General features: G+C 40.0%; 1 protein-coding gene across 1 annotated transcript; it reads left to right on the top strand.

The window, feature by feature from the left end:
* Positions 1-3,057: 3,057 nt before the first annotated feature.
* Positions 3,058-11,786, top strand: LOC126409078 (5-beta-cholestane-3-alpha,7-alpha-diol 12-alpha-hydroxylase-like). Its single transcript, XM_050074977.1, has 4 exons — positions 3,058-4,694; positions 4,904-4,973; positions 9,254-9,985; positions 10,023-11,786. The coding sequence occupies exons 3-4, from the start codon at positions 9,357-9,359 to the stop codon at positions 10,927-10,929; spliced, it is 1,536 nt and encodes a 511-aa protein (XP_049930934.1). The 5' UTR covers positions 3,058-4,694; positions 4,904-4,973; positions 9,254-9,356; the 3' UTR covers positions 10,930-11,786.
* Positions 11,787-12,276: the final 490 nt, after the last annotated feature.

Below are 12,276 nucleotides of genomic sequence, written 5' to 3' on the forward strand. Positions count from 1 at the left end.
CTCTTGCTCCAACTGCGGAGCAGCTCACACCTCTTTCCGGCTGGGCCTGGAACAGCCCAGAGGCCCAGACCCTTGCTCCATAGCCCCAAACCACTAAAGGGAGGGCAATTGATCACAGACTCTCTAACCTGAACCAGAAAGTTAGAGGTGCAAGCACAAGGTTTGCAACTAGCTTTCCAGCAACAAAGAGAACCAAGTGAGTTAGCACCCAGTGTCTAACTCTGCTAAACCCTGAGCGACCAGCTTTCTCGGAGTTTCACCTTTGGAACAAAGGACACAGCAAAGACTGCAGCTGGAACCACCTTCCCAGCCTTCTTCTGCCAGCTAACAAAGCAGTACACCACCAAGTGACTCTTTCTCCCATCCACTCAAGGATCGGTAATGTAACAACTGGGCATAGTTTATCAGGCTTTGATTTTTGATTCGGCCATTTGTAGTCCTCTGTTGTCAGCCATTTTGTTTTGTAGACCAAACGGCTCTTTGATCACCACACCTGCCTTTGTCTTTCTCTCTCTCTCTCACACACACACACACACACACACACACATATATACACACCAAGCTTGTATATAGTTAGTTAGAATTTGTGTTTTGGTTTGCTTTGCTAGTTTGTGAATAAATATAATTCTTTGGAATCATACCTGCTGTCCGTTTAGTGTTGCACAAGAGTGAATGAATAGTCAACCTCTGCTGCGTCAAGAACTCCGAGATCCTTCAGGCGTTACTGTTAATTTTGGTTGTTGTCATTAATTTAATTATTAATCAAAACTCCAAATTAATAGTTTAGCGTATTTTATGAGACTGACTTTATGGGAATGGTGCCCCACGAGGTGATTTAATGTTAATTAAGTCAGATTATTTAACATAATTATTAATTATTATTAATAATTATTAATTACCATATTTGGTGCCCCTTGGTGAGACCTAATATATTGATCCCAACATATTTGGTGCCACCGTGTGAGACCTAAAATTATGTTCCCAAAATATATATGTTGATCCCAACATTTTCATCTATCTTCCGGATTAAAAAAAAAAAAAAGTTACCTGTTTCGAGTTTTTGATTGAGGACATGGGTTGTTTTGGTGATGATTGCTGTGTCACAGTAATCGTACAATATCACAAAATGGACGAAAAAAGTAATGTTATGCCACAGAGCAGAGCTTTCCAATTACAAATTCCACTAGGCTGCATTTTAAAACAAAAAAATGTTGATGGGCCAGTCATTTTCAGCAGCAGGCAACCTTCCAATAGCTGAAGGGCTTTTCAGCAACACATTTCTAAACAAGTGCAAATTATTGTAGTAAAAGTATCAGTGTTTATTGTGTCACATCTGAAAAAGAAAATTAGTCACATATCTAACTGAGAAATATCAAATAATGCAGATAGGATAATGCAGATCAGGATACTGTGATAATTTTGGCACTCTCTAATGTCTCAAATGTAGCAGTATTTTCAGAGTCATGCGACTTCAGGTAGAATATATTTCTGGATCATACTTGTGAGTAATGAAGTAAAGACAACAGCTGACAAAAGTCCTAAATTATCATTTGCAGATACACAGACTCTTACACAGAATCACTCTGTCATTTCAAAGTAGTCCATATTTTTTGTGTGTGTCACCACACACTCCGCTACAATAATGTGAATATTAATATATCTGATCTGATGAGCCGCGCTGCTCTGAAACAGCTGACCATGCCGATTGTACATTATACCACTGGGTAATCCTCTGAAATAAGTTAACCTTAAAGCAAATAAGTGATGCTTTGACCTGCAGGATATTCTAATGTGGCCATTCTCACTGCGATTCGCCCCAAAAATATACTAATTGAAGCTGACAGAATGAAAGCAATGATCACGTCGTTATCATGTGAATAGTGGGGGAGGAGGGGAGGTAGACACTTAGCGCTCATCTGTGCTGTAAATGATTGATTTAAAAACTGGAAAGTGTAAATTATGAAGATTCTGCTTGTTTTTTTTCACGCTTTTATGATAAAAACTCCTGGATACATTCATCCAAATAAATGACATATTTATCTAAATCCTGCCGAGCTCCGCTGGCGAAAGTTTCACTAAAGTGGCCCCACCTGCACTGAAATTCGGAAGGATCCTTGACACTGGAACAGTCCTTCAGCGGGGGTAGATGACGTAGCGTCCTTCAAATTCCCCTGTTTGAGGATCCTTCCTTGACTTTGAGAAACACCCACTCTCTCTATAACAAACATCTCCTTCTCCCCTCTCTCTCCCTCACACATACACACATGCACATACATCACTTCCTCATGTTTTATACAGTCTATGGCAGCAACAGTCAGCAATATAAACTCAATAATATTTCAGTGGAAACAAACCTAACATGTCAATAAAATAAATATTACTCCCGACATCACAATACTAAGCAACGTTATAACAGCATGAAGAACTGATATCAGTATCAATCATTAATCTTGCTCTTTGTCCCACCTCTACTGAGGACACTCACTGTCCGCAAGTAGGCTACCTCTACCTAAGTGGCAAATTAAGTTAAACACACTACATACAGACAGCTTTCATTTTAGTTTGTTGTTAACATTTGCTATTGGTCCCCCTAGCACGATGTGCTTGTTTAAACAGCGTTTGTAAACCTTAGTGGCAATGAATGAGAGACTGCAAACAGAGCAGATTGAAATACGTTTTTCTGCATGCTGAACACGTGCATTGTTAAAGCACTGTCTTTTTACTGGCGAAGGTTTTATAGCACTTACATGTAGTAACAAGCGTATTTGTCATCAGCTAGAGCAATCTTGAAGTTATACTCCATCTGCACCGTGGCCTCTCTGCTGTTGTCTGACCTCACTCTGTCGTGTTGGTGTGTCTGCGTGTGTCTGGAGGAGTTCAGCATGCAAAATGCAGGCGAAATGCAGTGGAGCTTATTAATACTACCTTTAGCCTAACATTAGAGAACTGTTCAACTCCAAACACACAGTAATTAAATACATCTTGTATGAATAAAGTTCACTAACAGGTTGTAGGTTTCACACATAGACTGTATGGTTGCCCAGTGAACACCCTGCCTCTGCTGCTTTTTACATTTTTTTTTCAGTAAGATAAAAATTGCAGCAGGTGGTGCTACATGTCCATTAACTTAGTCTGGGAACAACACAGAACAGACAAATCACATGACCCTTGACATTTCAAATACTTTTTTGTGAAAATAATTGTGCTCCATTTTCTACTTTTCAAAAGATCAGTATAAAGATGATGACGCTGCAAATTCAGTCCTTTAAATATTGCTCTTAAGTACTTAATTTCATACTACTTATTAAATCCAAATCTTTAATTTGATTTACTTTGTATACATACATTCACCTATAAAAGTTTACACAACTCTGTAAAATATTCACAATATGGAGAAAAGCAAAACTAAGTAAAAATGTAGTTATCTCAATACTTAACATATATTTCTTCAACATGGTCATCATGATGGTGGAAATGGAAATCCCTTTGTGTAACACCTGTATGCAACAGGGCAGGTGTTATCTTCAGCAGCTTCTGTTTGACAACTGCACATTTGTAATCTGTCATTCAAGTTTTATCAGGAGGTCAAGGTCAGTTTTATAAAACCCTGTTAATTACAGTTTAAATGTGAGTACTAATAATATCTCTGTTTTACACATACCTGCTTAATATAGCCTTTATTGGGCCCAAAAGATCAAGGCAGGTTCACGAAGCTCACCTTAAGACAATCCATGCTGACAGCTGGAGGTACGAGCCGATCAGCCTTCCATCTGATATGCCACCAGAACTTCCCAGAACTTCAGCTAGACATCTGCCCTCCCAAGGGGAGTGAAGTGGTAAGTACTGTGCATCTGGCAAGAGCCGCCTCCTCCCCTGGGCCCAACAGAGTCCTCTTCATTCTTTATAAGAATGCACCAGATGTATTTAGTTTTCTGTGGAGGCTGATGAAGGTGGCATGGAAGAAAAAAGCAATACCAACAGCTTGGCGGAGGGCAGGGGCATCCTAATCCCAAAGGAAAAGAACTCTTCTGATATCAGCCAGTTTTGCCTTATCATCCTCTTGAATGTTGAAGGCAAAATTTCCTTCAGCATTGTGGCTCACAGGTTGAGTGACTACCTGGAAAAGAACCACTACATTGACTCATCAGTGCAGAAGGCAAGGATCTCTTGCTTTTCTGGGTGTCTGGAGCACACAAACATGATATGGCATCAAATCCAAGCTGCCAAAAAGGATGGAAGAGAACTCTATGTTGTATTCCTGGACCTCGCCAACACCTTTGGCTCGGCTCCTCACAATCTCCTTTTGACTATGTTTAACTACTTCAGTATCCCAGAGCCTATCACTGCCCTGGTCTAAGCCTACCTACAACATTCAGCTATGTCTGACAACAGAGAAGTACCCCACAGCATGGCATCAGTTGGAAATAGGCATCATGGCAGGAGGCACTATATTTCCACCAGCCTTTTCCATGACCATGGAGGTCATCATCCGAGCCTCTCGGTGGGTGATAGGAGGAGAACAGCTCAAACCCAGCTTGCAGCTCCCATCCATCAGGGCTTATAACCATATACTAGGTGTCTGCTGAGGAAGCTGCAGGACAACATCAAGTGGGCCTGGATGAAAAAGAAGTCAAGCAAGTCCCGGAGAATATCACTTGTCAAGGGGATGCTGTCAGAGCAGCGCTTCTACATTGGTGAGGAACCCATACCAACAGTGCCCAGTTGATATCACTTAATTCAAATACATTTTTAAGAAATTAAACTCTGTTGGTCTGAAATATGGTTGGATGGCTTTCCAGTAATTTTTGACATTATTTCACCATTTAAGAAACAACAGAAGAAAGTCTCATCTTCTTTTTTTTTTTTTTTTTTTAAAGTTTTCTTTCCTTCTGAATCCCCCCAGGGAGAAGAAGACAGGCGGCATTGTTGGAACTAGTGCCGATGGGACCATTCGAGTTATAAAGACAAAGCTGGTGAGTGTTTTTGCGACAAAATTCTCGCCTACTTTAGACTGGGAGACTCTGGCCAGCTACTTGAAAGACAAACTTGGCCGTGAGGTAACCTGTCAAAAGTTAGACACTGTACAGAGCCGGTTCAGCTCCTTTAAAGTAACTGCTGGGTGCAAGGAGGTAGCTGAAATGTACGATCCAATGCTCTGGCCTGAAGGTGCCTTTGTGCAGCGCTTCTATGAGGTGCGCAGACCCAAGACTCTGGCGGGATTGACACCGGCAGGGAGTGTGCCTGTACCGGGGGCTGGGTCGTCCGATGACATGTAGAAGCCATGGCTTTCAGAGTTGTGTCATATAACTTGCGAGGCCTGCGCCTGGGAAAGAGTGCTGGGGACAGAGCGTGTCGTGTTGTTATTGACCAGCTCCTGGAGAGCACAGACATTCTTTGTTTACAAGAGACTTTTTTAGCCAAACAAGACTTGGATAAACTTAATTCTGTCCACAATGATTTTCATGGGGCAGGAGAGTCCACAGCGGACCTAAGCACAGGAATATTGCGTGGCAGAATACCCGGCAGTGTGGCCATTCTGTGGCGCAAAAATTATGACCCACTGATCACTGTTATCAGGCTTGTGGTGGACTGGTATATAGCAATTTAAGTCGTACATAATATGAATGTTTTTATTATTTTAAATGTATACACTCCATATGATTGTCACAGAAATGAGGAGGAATACCTAGATAGATTAGCGTTTATAGGCTCATTCATTGAGGAAAGTGCATATACAAACATATACGTGATGGGTGACATGAATGCTGATATTTCAGATGAAAAGTCTCTTTTTGGTCAGCACAACAACAATACAGTTTTGTCAAGATAGCAAGCTGGCTCTCTCCAGCAAAATACTCTTGCCTGTAGACAGTTACACGTACATTAGTGAAGCATGGCACACAACGTCCTGGCTCGATCACATTATGTGTTCAGCCGATGCTCATGACAGTTTAGAAAATGTTGAAATATTGTATGGATTGGCTACAACAGATCATATCCCTGTTTCCATGATGTTAAATGTTGGTAGTCTACCTGAATGTAACAGTATTAATAACCATGAGCAGAGTGGGAAATTAGACTGGATGAGCCTTACAGGTGATGACCTTAGACATTACAGGTCACTGACTGATTATAGCCTTAATGACATTGATCTACCAATTGAGGCTATAATATGTGGTAACATTAGCTGTAAGAACCAAAAACACAATAAGGATCTGTGTATCATGTATGAAACCACTGTGAAGTGTCTAGTTAACAGCAGGAAATCATTCTGTCAAAAAAGGGTTAAACATAATATAAGGCCTGGGTGGAATGAATATGTGCGTGAATTACATGCGGAAGCTAAAGAAGCCTTCGATAACTGGGTGACATCTGGAAAGGCAAGGCATGGCCCAGAGTGCGAAAGAAAGAAACTTGCGAATGCTAGATTTAAGTATGCCGTACGATTTATAAAAAGAAATGAGGATGCAGTGAGGTCTAATTCAATGGCCAAAAAGCTTCAGCAGAATAAAACATATGAATTTTGGAAGGAAGTTAAAGCTATTAACAACAATATGAATTTTGGAAGGAAGTTAAAGCTATTAACAACAACAAGATGCCTCTACCATCTAGCATCTCTGGTATAACTGGATCTGAGAATGTTACTGAGCTATGGAGGAAAAATTATTGTGATATTTTTAATTGTGTTAGAGGTGATGCATTTATTGTTGGAGATGTTCCTCACCATGATGGTGTGGTTATTAGACCAGATGAGGTATTGTATGCTATAGAGAAATTATCTCTGAATAAAGCATGTGGCCTTGATCAAATAGCGGCAGAGCATCTAAAATATTCGAGCAGTAGAGTCTCAGTGTTGATTGCTTTATGTTTTACTGGATTATTAATGCATGGAATGCTACCAGACTCTATGCTTGCTGTAGTATTAGTACCTGTTGTCAAAGACAAAACTGGAAAGATATCTAGCCGAGAAAATTATAGACCCATTGCTTTGGCAAGTGTACTTTCCACAGTGCTGGAGCAAAGTCTTTTGGAGAGACTCCAACAATATATAATTACCACTGACAACCAGTTCGGTTTTAAAAGTAAGCACGGCACAGATTTTTGTATTTATGCACTGAAAGAGATGGTTAGTATGTATAGAAGAAAAAAATATTACAATGTTTTTATGTTTCTTGGATGCATCCAGAGCGTTTGACAGAGTCAATCATGGAAAGCTATTTGCCAAACTTCAGGAGCGAGGGGTTCCACCTTATATGATAAGAATATTACAGGTGTACTGGTATACACATCAAACAATGCATGCTCGATGGGGTACATCTGCACCTTTCCTAGTGACCAATGGTGTGAGACAAGGAGGAATTTTATCACCTGTATTTTATCACCTGTACTCTTCAATCTGTATATGGATGATCTGTCTAGACAGCTAAACCAGTGTAGAGCTGAATGTATGGTGGGAGAGAGGCTTATCAGTCACCTGGTATATGCTGACGATCTGGTCATTATGTCTCCCTCTAGTGTCAGGAAGTCAAACTTTCCTTCCTTTGTTCTAGCAGACCAAGTGCTTGGAGTTGTGAACAAATTTAGATATCTTGGCCACATAATCAGAGATGATTATGTGATGATGATGATGATGATGATGATGATGATGACATCTAGTGTCAGTACTGCAAACTCTATGCACAAGCCAACATGCTTGCACGAAAATTTAATAAGTCTACTGATGATGTCAAGATAGCTTTGTTTAGGTCATATTGTACTTCACTGTATACTGCACACCTGTGGTGCAGGTACAGTGCTGCAAAAATGAAAAAAATCCAGGTGGCATATAATGATGCATTTAGGATTTTACTCAGGCATCCAAGATGGACAAGTGCAAGCCATATGTTTGTAAGCAGTGATGTGCCCACTTTTCATGCTGTTCTTAGAACGTTTATTTACAGTTTTATGTGTCGACTTAGCCAGTCAAAGAATGGAGTCAGTATGGCCCTAGCGGTGCCTGCACAAAGTGACACAAAATATTTGTCATACTGCTGGAACCACTGGAATAGATGCCTGTATGTGTTTTAAACCTACTTGTTGTGTTGTTTTTATTGTATTGTCTGTGTTTTTTGTATGTATGTTATATGGACTTCAGTCTGGAATAAAGTTTATCCATTTCTGCTGCTGCTGGCCCCCTCACAGATTGTAGGCAGAGTAGTCAAGTCAAGTCAAGTCAAATTTATTTATATAGCACATTTCATACGGCAGGCGTAAACTCAGTGTGCTTAAAAGCAAGTAAAAATCATATAAGACAAAATATATAACATTACATTAACATTACAAATGTAAAGCAAACATGATAAAACATAAAATAAGATGTTACATATATAAAAACGTTTAAGACAGCATGAAAATAAGACGGTGAGAAGGTATTACAATAAGAGAGTAGGGTAAGAATGTATTATTATTATCATTGTTAAAAGAAATAAGAAATAATAATAATAATAATACTGTTTCTAAAAAGAAGGTTTTACCCATTAACCTAACTAAAAGCTTGCGAAAAAAGATATGTTTTAGTCTGCTTTTAAAGGAAGACACTGCTGTAACAGACCTGAGTTCATGTGGTAGAGAATTCCAAAGAGTAGGACCATAATGGCTGAAGGCACCATGAGCTGATTTAGTATTTATTCTTGGTATGGTGAGGAGACCTTTATTTGATGATCTCAAGGGTTTGTCTGGTGTGTATTCAACATCCCAGCATTATTCTGACGTCTTTAACATGCACAAATACATTATTTAAAAAACAAAAAATGTTCCTTTAGGTGTGGAAATGCATTTAACTTCTCACTGACAATATTAGAATATTTGGTTTTCAAAGTATAAATAACCGAATACAATTTAAAACCGCATTTTCCAGCACTTAGCAAAAAAACCTTAAGTGCAGAAAATAATGGCCTTTTGTTAATGAAATGCAGTTTACAGTTGAGTCACAGTGGGTGTGATTTCCTAATCAGAAAGTTTCACATGATTTTTATCTCTTAACATTATCTCTCTCTGTTTATCTGACTATGTCGACAGTTACTAGGTAAAAAGATGTTACAATGTGGGCTGTTTGCAGACATGTTTATAAAAATACCTATGATTTAGTTATGTTCCATACAGAAAAGCATGTGCTTGATCTGTTGTTACACAGGGAAAGAGGTACCTTGTGTTACTTACTAGCAATTTTACTGTTTCCTGCTAAACTAGTAAAATATTGAACTGTCAATTCCAGGAATGTTGGAACCGATCCCACAAGGAGAGGAGCAAAGTCTGTTTATGATGCAGGATGTGGACCTTAACTTCACATCTCTGCTTGGCTATCAGAGGAATCAGTCATGGGACTGTTGCTGCCAATCCTTCTTGGCTTTCTTGCCGCTCTGATTGGAGGGCTGTACGTTCTCGGGGTGTTTCGACAGCGGCGACCAGGAGAACCCCCTTTGGATAAGGGGCTGATACCCTGGCTGGGTCATGTCTTAGAGTTTCGCAGGAACACGTTCAAGTTCCTACAGAGGATGAAGCAAAAGCATGGTGATGTGTTTACAGTACAGCTGGGAGGGTTTTATTTTACGTTCCTGCAGGATCCTCTATCGTTTGGGGCACTTGTTAAGGAGAGTCGAGAAAAACTGGACTTTACTGAGTTTGCTCAGCATTTGGTGCATAGAGTGTTTGGTTACAAATTTGTAGAAAGTGTTCACCACATTCTCCAGATGTCCAGCAACAAACACCTCAAGGGGGATGGCCTGGAAGTAATGACACAAGCCATGATGAAGAACTTGCAGAATCTGATGTTGCACAACATCGGCTCAGCTGCAGACCAAAGAACTTGGATGGAGGATGGACTGTTTATGTACAGCTACAATAATGTTTTTAGGGCTGGCTACCTATCTCTGTATGGCAATGAGCCACACAAGTCAGAAGGAAATGAAGAGAAAGCCAACGAGAAAGACAGAGCAGAGTCAGACGCCTTATTTCGCGAGTTTCGTAAATATGATCAACTCTTTCCTATTTCGCGAGTTTCGTAAATATGATCAACTCTTTCCTAACCTGGCTTACGGGGTCCTGACACCAATGGAAAGACTGGAAGTGAAGAGGCTACTGAGATCCTTCTGGAACACTCTGTCAGTGCAGAAAGTGAGGACCAAGGACAACATCAGTCGCTGGATTTGGGACATACAGGAGGCTGAAAAGGGGTTGGGTATGACTGAGTCAATGATAACCAGGTACATGTTTGTACTTCTTTGGGCCTCTCAGGGCAACACAGGGCCCTCTGCATTCTGGCTGCTCCTCTTCCTCATGAAACACCCAGAAGCCATGACAGCAGTGAAGGAAGAGGTAGATAATGTTCTGAAGGAATTTGGTCAACAAGTCAAACGTGATGGTCCTTTAATTAACCTGACGCGTGAGATGCTGATGAAAACACCAATCCTGGACAGTGCTGTGGAAGAAACCCTCCGACTCACTGCTGCACCCCTCCTCACCAGAGCAGTGCTTCAGGATATGACTGTCAAGATGGCAGATGGGCGTGAGTACTTCATTCGCAAGGATGACAGAGTGGCAGTCTTTCCTTACATTGCCGTTCACGTCGACCCCGAGATCCACCCTGACCCACATTCATTCAAATATGACCGCTTTCTCAATCCAGATGGGAGCAAGAAAACTGATTTTTACAAAGCAGGGAAGAAGGTGAAGTATTACAGCATGCCCTGGGGTGCTGGGGTCTCCATGTGTCCTGGGCGTTTCTTTGCCACCAATGAGCTGAAACAGTTTGCTTTCCTCATGCTGGTTTATTTTGAGTTTGAGCTGAAGAATCCTGATGAGAAGATACCTGAGATTGACTACAGGCGATGGGGCTTTGGATCGATGCAGCCCGACAGAGACGTCCAGTTCCGATACAGACTCAGATATTAAACCAATTATTTTCATTTTCTTATAAAATATCCTTGATTTTGATCACCCCTGTAAGCGTTGATTTGAAAATTATTTTTTAATCTTGAAATCAGTGTTTTTTTTATTTGTGTTTTTTAATATGTGATAAGCACATTCTGGATGTGGCTTCAAAACTTAGGGCCCTGTTCAGGTTATTCTGATACATTGCACATACATTTTCATACAAAACTAATTCTAATTTTCAGGGATTAGTTGATTTATGTTTATGTTTTATGTTTATTTCATTTAGACAAGGACAGTGCACATTAATGAACATGATCACTTAAGTCACATAAATGTGCCAGATTTAGCCATACAGGTAAATTTTCATCTGTAGTCCCTGGCAGGTTGATGGTGTAAGTTTATATAAGAAAAAGACAAAAGACTTACCCACTAAAGAAGAATAGCTTTAGATACTAACATTTTGAGTGTTGGAGACTAGTTGACATTGCTTGTTACATCCCATTACATGTCTAAATGTATAAATGTATAAAAAAAAGTAGCAGAGATGCCAATGCTTTGTTAATATTTTACATGCATATATGTTAAATAGTCATGATGGTAGTTTTGCTTGAATCATTTGTTGAGCAAAGGAACATCTTTGTGTAATGTGAATGTGAAATCAAAGAAGGTAGGTGTTATCCAGCGTCTGTCTCTTGTTTGTGTGATAATCTGTTGATCAGATTGGACTCGTTATACTAGATGATTTATCAGGAACTCTTTGTCCCATGACTTGTTTTGTTTTTGTTTTAAATGTTGCAATAATGCTTGTCTGTTTCAGGGTTTTTTTGCAACCTGTAATAAAGTCTTCATTTGACCAAATTCCACTAAAGATCACACTTATAATGCCAGGACCTCTTGATTTAATGAGACTGCAGCAGAAACAAAGTAAATTTTCCTTGAAAGCATAAACCAAGTACATAATGTGGTCATAAAGCGAAGAAACCTTTAATCCCATTTGTAATCACATACTCACAACAACTTCAACAATTTAATTCATCCATCAGAGGTGACTTCCAGGGGGTCCACGAACACCTGTACCCTTTACAAAATTACTGGGATGGGAACCACATCTGGAGGCAATCTCGAAGCCCCTTCAAAGGCTCATCGAGGCAGACGTTAAAGGGAAATTTCGGTTTATTTCAACCTGTCTCCTATCGTCCTAAATTTGTTTCAAGTGACTAGTGACATAAAAATAATAGTTAGCATGTTAGCCGTTAGCCTAGATACAGCCGGGGCGCATAGTAGCGTCAGACCTGTTAAAACGTAAGTGAACGGGCAACCTTCAAGTGCAAAGTTAGTCCACTAAACAAGCTTTTTTTCCACAAA

This window comes from Epinephelus moara, chromosome 21, assembly GCF_006386435.1.
Source record: "Epinephelus moara isolate mb chromosome 21, YSFRI_EMoa_1.0, whole genome shotgun sequence".
NCBI lineage: Eukaryota > Metazoa > Chordata > Actinopteri > Perciformes > Serranidae > Epinephelus > Epinephelus moara.